This window comes from Mus caroli, chromosome 19, assembly GCF_900094665.2.
Source record: "Mus caroli chromosome 19, CAROLI_EIJ_v1.1, whole genome shotgun sequence".
NCBI lineage: Eukaryota > Metazoa > Chordata > Mammalia > Rodentia > Muridae > Mus > Mus caroli.
This window is the reverse complement of record NC_034588.1, coordinates 20,310,404-20,318,549: the sequence shown is the minus strand read 5'-3', so window position 1 is coordinate 20,318,549 and position 8,146 is coordinate 20,310,404. Positions and strand designations below refer to the sequence as shown.

The window sequence follows — 8,146 nt, the reverse complement described above, 5'->3', positions numbered from 1 at the left end:
AATTCAGTTTTTCAGTAAATGGCAAAGGATGGATATAGTGGTTCAGGCCATTGTGTAGACACCTAGATACAAGCTAAGTAGTGGTAGGGATACTGATGCAGACAGTGATGTGATGCCATTCACGTGTGTTTCTTTGACCTACGTTCACCAGAAGGGACTGTTCTGTAGAGTGGCCTCTGAAGTCATTCACTGTGGCGTCTTCCTTCCCTAGACACTTACTACTTACAGGGGCAAACTTTTTTTTTTTTTCATATTTCAGCTTCCTTTGATATAACTCTTGCACCTCATAGTGGGAATTTCATAGAACATAAGGAGACCAAGAAGCACCCCCCACCAAAAGGGGGCGCACTTCCAGGCCTGGCGATGGCTATACACCCATTCATCAACCAATGCTACAAAGAGCCAGCCGACCGCTCTCTCTGTCCTAGTCCCGCGCATGGAACAAGACGGCGTTATCAGAAAGCATGGGGGAATACAAACAAATTCATGAAGTTAAAATTGTTTGCTCATTTTTTGTTATCTTTAAAAGCACTCCCCTCCTCCTCCCCCTCGTCAGCATGTGTTTCATACGTTCTGCCCTCCCATCTTTGCCATAGGTTCTCAGGGAAATGTGTATACTGTTAAAATAAGCAGATTATAACGTGGTGCCAAACAGAACGTCGGCTTCTACCCTCAAAGCATGTATTTACCGTATTCACCCTCGGTATTAGAAAATAAAAGTGCAGTTTATGTTCAGATAGTACAATTCATACGAAGCAAGGCTTGAAAAAGTTCCGGACTTAGCGTGACCCCCTCGAAGGTCTGTCTTGATTAGTGTAAATTCGGACTCTGCTTATCCATTGACTATAAGTAACTTTTTGTTGTTGCTGTTGTTTTGTTTTCAAGTCTTTAGATGACAAATCATGCTGGAGTAGGTGTGCTCTTGCTTGCATAAAAGACAGCTGTGCTATGGAGGGTTGGTTTGTTTGGGGGTTTTTTTTGTTTTTTTGTTTTTTTGTTTTTTTTTTTTAATCTCAAAAGTTAATGTGATTCAAGAGAGTGGTTCTGCTAAACAAACTGAAGCACACCGGTCGTTACATTAAATGAGAAGAAAACACAATTCTGAGAGTCAGCAAGCATCAAGGATCCAGAGTCACTGTGGGAGGCCAGGGGTCAACTCACCCAGTCAGACGTATGTACACCACCAGCCTGAATCTTCAGAATCCTACCCCTCGTCTTGGCCTTTCCCCCTCCCCCCTCCCCCAAAAACAAAGGAGAAAATACCAAAAGCATTTATTTGCCTGCCCTCCAACAGTCAGAGACGGTTCTGAGTTGCCTCTGCAAGGGGACCAAATATTGACTTTGATCTTAGGCTACCATGTGCTTTTTGGAAACAGTGCAGGGAGATATCAGAATATTGGCCAAAGAAGCCGTGACCTCCTGTGGCCAGCGCGCCTCTGCTGTGGCAGATTTCCATGTGTCCGTCTGTTTCCTGGGAGCTCTGTCCTTCCGGGGACCCATCTCTGCCTGGCTGCCGTGGGGAGCACCTCACAAGGGGCTGGCAAGAGCCTTTTTTGATCTCTTGATCATGCTGGGGTGGAACTCGGTGTGACGCCGGGCATGCTTGGTGAGATGATCGCTCCTCATGAATCTCTTCTCACACAGCGGGCAACGGAACTGCTTCTCCCCAGTGTGGGTCCGGTAGTGGCGGGTCAGCTCATCCGAGCGCGAGAACTTTTTAAGGCAGTCTGGCCACGTGCAGGGAAAGGGCCGTTCACCTAGGAGAAGGAAATCAAGACACAACACTGTTGAAAAGGGTATGTCAAAAACATTCCGAAGACCACCTATGGGTGACAGTCCCTAGGACACTCAGGATAAACTCTGTCGTATTCCCCCGCCCCACCCCAGACCCCCCACACTCTCAGTTGACATCCTTTTCCCAATACACACATCTCAGAATGTGACTGTATAGTTGTCCTGCCTAACCATGGGGTCAATATCTGGATTCAACTAATCATGGATGGAAAAATATCTGGAAAGGAAAAAGTGTCACATGTACCGACGTTTTTACTGTTACCTTCATGTCAGACTGCACAACATTTACACCATATTAGAAATTGTAGGCAATGTAGACACATTCATTCTATGCAAATACTTGAATTTTTAAAAATTAAGATTATACATGTGTGCACATAGGTATATGTGTGTCTTGACACTCACATGGAGGTTGAAGGACAAGTTTGTGGAACCAGGTCTCTTCTTGTTTTTACTGGGGCTCTAGGATTGAACTCTGATCACTAGACCTGCAGGGCAAGTGTGACCTGCTCAGCCATCTCACCAGCCTACTCACTGACATTTTTGGTTAGGACTTTGCACCTGAGAATCCTGGAGTAGAAAGGGGCTTGGTCCCCTAAATTGAGACCTTAAAGAGGTGATGGGAATTAAATGAGGTCCCTGCGGGGTGGATCTTCATCCCATGACCGGTGTTCTTGTAAGACGGGAACAAGGCAGGGGCGTGAGAGCACAGTGAGCAGCTATCCTGAGAGAGACCTTAGTGAGTTTCCAGACTCCCGGAAACTACTGTCCACTCAGTCAGAGGATGTCTGTGGTCCCTTCTGGCAGCCCTGGCGAGCTAAGCAACGGGAAATTGCTGAGAATTCTCTAAACAAAGAAGCGTGGTACTTTGTACCCAGTGACCACTCAGAAACTCTTTCCTCCTCTTCTTCCTCCTCCCTTCCCCTGCCCCTCCTCCTTCTAATTTTATCCTATACAATTGTCGGTTTCAGGAGATCTTAAGATCAGGCCAAAGGCCAAGACCTTTGCTACATTTCCTGGCATCACAGAGATGAAAGGAGAGGACTGGGAGGCCCCCCTCGCTCCCAACAACAGGCAATTTCCCTTAGCCCTTGCCAGCACTGTAGCTCTACCTGGGGAGGCAGCCTAGCAGGGCTTGAGAATACACTGCAGTGGCTGTGGACTGTGCCCTCCTGCAAAGCCATCTTACAAGTCATAGTGTCTCAGGACCCAGCTTACACTAGCCATCTCTTCCTCAGATCACATGACACCCCCCCCCAAACCTACATGTTCCTCCCATTAAATTAAGTACAGGGATCGAGCTAGGGCTACCCATTCACCATTCCACTGGCTTTTCAGAGTCCCACACACTGGCCATCGTACAGTGGAGAAAATGGAGACTTGGAGGGTTACATTACTTGCTGGAACATACCATTCAAAAGCAGAGCCATGAGCTCACTGTCTGCCTAATGTCAAGCCCTGGGCTCCTAGCTGCTCAGCTGTCCAACCTCTAGTGGGTCAGGAAGACTTAACACTCTTCCCATATCTCTCCTGGTTCTGACTGCTTTCCTTGGTTGGAGTCACACCATGCTATGTCACACACTTAGAATGCAGCTAAGTCCCATCTGGAACATATATGCTCCTGTAAGAGAAACCATTACACGCATGCACGCACGCACACACACACACACATGCACGCACCAAGATGCCAGCCAGGGGGATGGGACTGTGTCAATCACCCGAGGACACATACCAGCACAAAATCAGACTGTGCTGACACAGGGACCTCAATTGCTCTTGCGAGTACCTGTCATCACCTTGCTCTGGGACCACCTGCCTGCCCTTCACTCTGTTCCAAGCACAGCCCCAAACAGCTGCTTCCTACACACAGGACACACAGGCTCCACAGCACTCAGCAGGCAGGCTTTACTTTTGGTAGGTGTGAGGAGCGATCATTTTCTCACTCCTGTCCCTGGCTTGCTGGAAGCTGGAAAGACACTGCAGAGGCTGGGAGCTGTCCAGCTCGAGGCGTCTGAGTCATCGGAAAGTCACTCTCTCCTCTCTTCACCTGCACCAGTGAGATGCACAAATAATGGAGGCAAGCCAGGCAACTGTCCAGCATTGCAGGAATCTATACATGCGGTGTTTGCTAAGCCCGGGTCCAACACTGCAAAGCCTACTCAGTCTTGAGGAAAACTCTGCTGGGCAAAAAAGCAAGGCTATGTGCAAGCTTAGGGCTAAATCCTCACAGCTAGAGCGTCGGAGCCAAGCACAGAAGGTGGCCAGAGAGCCAGGAGAGACACTGCACAGCGAGTTCCTGAGGGGAGAGCCCAAGAAGAAAGGCAGCCAGAAAGCTTGCACTGAACAATCCAACAAAGTCGGGGGCTAAAACTCCTGCTGAACAAAAAGCTTGGCCCCGCTTCAGCAGATCTTTGAGCACGAGCTGAAATCCAGATTGTAAGAACTCTCTTATGACGGTGTCTTATGGCAAGGAAAATAACTTGATAAATAAAATTGTATATTTTATATTTCCACATATCATGAGCACATCGTATATGCTCTAAATGATCCCTAGGCTACTTAAAGAGCTGTTTATTTCATTGTTTAGGGACTAATGACAAGGGGGGGGGGAGTCAATACGTGTTTAGCAGAAACACATTCTTCTTGAATTTTTTTTTTTATCTGTATTTGAATCAACTGACCTCGAACCCACAGACGGGGCCAGGTATGTAGGTGTGTGTGTGTGTGTGTGTGCACGTGTGTGTTTTCAGACCATTAATATATGACCAAAACCACCTCAGAAGTTAGGTCACTAGAGCAGACTTCGAACCATTCTGGGATTGGCCTGCAGCAGCCCTTTCTAACCCCAAAAGACAATCTAAGGGAAATGTTTTTCTAAACAATGGTGTGTATTAAAGATGTCACGCTAACAGAGAGAGACGATAAAAATCAAGCTGGCCTGGTATCCCAGCAGCCAGGAGATTGAGGCAGAATTTAGAGCTCAAGGCAGCCTGAGCTACAAAGTGTTAATCCTGTCTTCCAAAATGTATACACACACATATATTATATATAATATAATACATACTTTATATGATGGGGAAATATGACAGAATCCATAGAATAAGCTGCAAGCAACAGGGACAAAGCTCTTGCTTTTACTCTTGGAGCCTCTATCCGTGGCTCAGGAAAACGATGAGAAGGCCTCGAGCAAAGCTTTCTTCTTCCCAGAGCTTGCTGGTGAAGTGGCTTTCTTTGCACTGTACCATACGGCTTAGCTTCCTGCCTGGCACCTGTAGTCACGAGTCAAGTCAGGAAAGGGAGGGGTGAATCCCAGTATCCCTATCTGGAGCCAGGGAACAATGGACCCCAAGGGCCACTCTGTTGGCAGAGGTGCCAAGGAAAAAGGGACTGCCCTCATTTTCAAAGATGGCTTCATATAAGTGTCCCAGTGGAGAGTGTCACAAAGGCCACGTCAGCCATGGATGCTCACACTGACATATAGAGAGAAGTTCAAGGATGCTTAGGGTTCACTCTCTGAGAACTCGATTCCAATTTAATTTATGGCCAGTCACTGTTTGTGATTGTTCCTAAGTTCAGGTACTGTCCCTGGGGAGCTTTCTCATCCCCGAGGGTTTCAGAGAAGAGAAAGGCTAGCCCGGAGTCCAGAGCTAGCCCAGAGCCAGGAAGAGCCTTCGTTGGGGTCATTTAACTTGTACACCAGAGCAAACAGTCTGTAAGCAGTTAGCAATGCTGTTGTAAGTAGCAGGTTTGAACCTTAGGGAGTACTTTGGAAAGGCATCAGGCAAAGCCGAGCCCCCTATAGCCCACAAGCCAAATCTGGCCTTGCCAGAAGCCAAGACCAAAGGGGTAAGAACAAGAGAAGAGCAGCTCATGGCAGAGCAAGTGGGATGAACTCAGGATTCATGGCTAACTCCATTCTGGGTTGTGGTAAAGTCCACAGTTCTGACAGCCATGCAAACTCAACACCAGCCAGGGGTGTATATGCAGGCCCGACTTTGCATGGGAACCTATTGTTTGTTTCCCTTCAGCCCAGGGAGAACAGGCGTACTACCTATTATGGGATATATAAGGATATGTGAATGGCAAACACAAGGTGTCATTGACAGTGATATAAGGTTCACACCTAAGAAAGTGTAAGACAGAAGCCCAGCATGGTGGACAAACCTGCAACCCTGACTATGAGGAGGCTGAGGCAGGAGGTTTGCCTTGAGTGAGGTAAGCCTGTGTTATATAACAAGACCCCATCTCAAAGAAAACAAAACAGAGAGGCAGAAGAATGGAAAATCATGCCAAGAGGAGAACGAGGCTGAAGGGAACAGAGACCTTGCGAAGAGAAGGGAAGAGGGCAGAGGAACTGTGAGCTGTCATGTCACAGTTCCAGTCTGAGAGGGACACTAAGTGAGGTCCACTCTGAACTCAGAGCTTTTGAGGTCAAAGGGCAATGGCCAGCCTTTTCCATGGCGTTCACGGCCAGGCAAGCATCAGTCAGAGAACCTTTAAGCCCAGTCTGCAGTGTTAATGAGAGTTATCATTCCTGTCGGGGAGAAAAGCAGGCTTGTGCTACAGTGTAGTTTCTGGCCTTCTCAGGAAAACGCACCCAGAGGCAACAACACCATAAACTCTGCCTTACTGGAGCAGAGCTGCTAACAACCCAGGCTCCGGAATTCTCATTATTTACGCTGCACTCCCGCCCCTAGCAGCACAGGCTAAGCACCTCTTTCCGACAGACTTTTTCAGAGTATAAAAAATAAACTTGACCAAGAAAGCGACTGAACTTGGCACAGCATGAGTAACAGACTTGCTCTGTGGAGACAACCAGGCCTCCGGAATGCTCCCTGGCCCACCAGGGCATGAGACAGGCCCAGCTGTGCCTTCCAACTACAGTCACAAAGGGCCCATATCTGGGAAGAAATTTCCCGGTTACTAGCAATTAGTCAGCCCTGATGGACCCGATTTCAAATGCCTGAGGCTTCCGTGTTGAAGGCTTGGTCCCTAGCTATAGAGCTGTGGCGGGGGGGTGGTGTCAGCTAGGAAATGGAGCCCCCTGGGGAAGAAGTTAAGCTACCCACAGGACATCCTTGAAGGGCATATTGGGACCCTGGGCCCTCTTCTCTCTCAGTTTCTTAGCTACTACAAGATGAACATTCTCCATAATCCCACCTTTCCACCATGATGCACTGCCCCACAGGCTCAAAGAAAGGAACCCAGGCAAGCAACTATGGGCTGAACCCTCTGAAATCAAAAGCCAAGATAAACGTTTTCCTCTTGAAACTGACATATCTCGAGTAGCATGTCCTGGTGACAGAAAGCCAATTGACACAGGTGAAGCTAAACATAGCTCATTCTTATTGGGAAAGTGCTGAGGTCAGTTGAACTGAGAGACTCCATACGTGACAGGAGGCCAGAGTGCTTTGTACCTGCTAAGCACTCAACTTCCCATGCAGGATCCCCTAGGTTCTCCGAGTCGAGGCTGCCACTGAGATCTGAACCCAGAGTTTTCAATACCTCATTCTTCCTGGTTTTTCTCACCTTCCTTCCCTTCCTTAGCCAGAGAGGGCTCAAAGGAGATCCAACCTGGTCACGTCAAGGTTCCAAATCCACAATCAAATAAATGCTCTTGCTGCTTCTGGCCAAAGCCAACCATTTTAGTAAGGAACAAATCTAAGGGAAGGAAGCTTTGGTTTCAGGAACAGAACTCTCCAAGCCTCAATCAAGAATCAATTCCTGCAACGGGGCAAAACCAAGTCTAAAATTCTATGGATAAAGAAAAGGGTTACTTTGGTATTGGAAAGCATGTTATTGCTTGTGTCCTTACCAATGCACACCTTAAATATATGTGAAACACTTGATAAAACTTAATATTCATCCCTAGTAAAGGAAAACAAAGATCATCATTTAGCATCAAAGAACACAAATCTGGGGGCTGGTGAGATGGCTCAATGGGTAAAAGCACTGGCTGCTCTTCCGAAGGACCTGAGTTCAAATCCCAGCAACCACATGGTGGCTCACAACCACCCGTAATGAGATCTGACGCCCTCTTCTGGTGCATCTGAAGTCAGCTACAGTGAAGTTATGTATAATAATAAATGAAGCTTTGGGCCGGAGCAAGCAGGGACTGAGCGAGCTGAGTTGACCAGAGCGAGCAGAGGTCCTAAAATTCAATCTCCAACATCCACATCACAACCATCTGTACAGTTACAGTGTACTCACATACATAGAATCAATCAATAAATAAATATTAAAAAAAAAAAGAAGGGGGCTGGTGAGATGGCTCAGTGGGTAAGAGCACCCGACTGCTCTTCCAAAGGTCCAGAGTTCAAATCCCAGCAACCACATGGTGGCTCACAACCAT

At 47.5% G+C, this 8,146-nt stretch overlaps 1 protein-coding gene across 1 annotated transcript in view; it reads right to left on the bottom strand.

The window, feature by feature from the left end:
- Nucleotides 1-483: 483 nt before the first annotated feature.
- Klf9 (Kruppel like factor 9) overlaps nt 484-8,146 on the bottom strand; it is a 26,128-nt gene continuing 18,465 nt past the window's right edge. Inside the window, exon 2 of the mRNA XM_021151710.2 lies at nt 484-1,757. Coding sequence (XP_021007369.1) covers nt 1,528-1,757 — 230 coding nt within the window. The 3' untranslated portion in view covers nt 484-1,527. The remainder of the gene's footprint in view (nt 1,758-8,146) is intronic.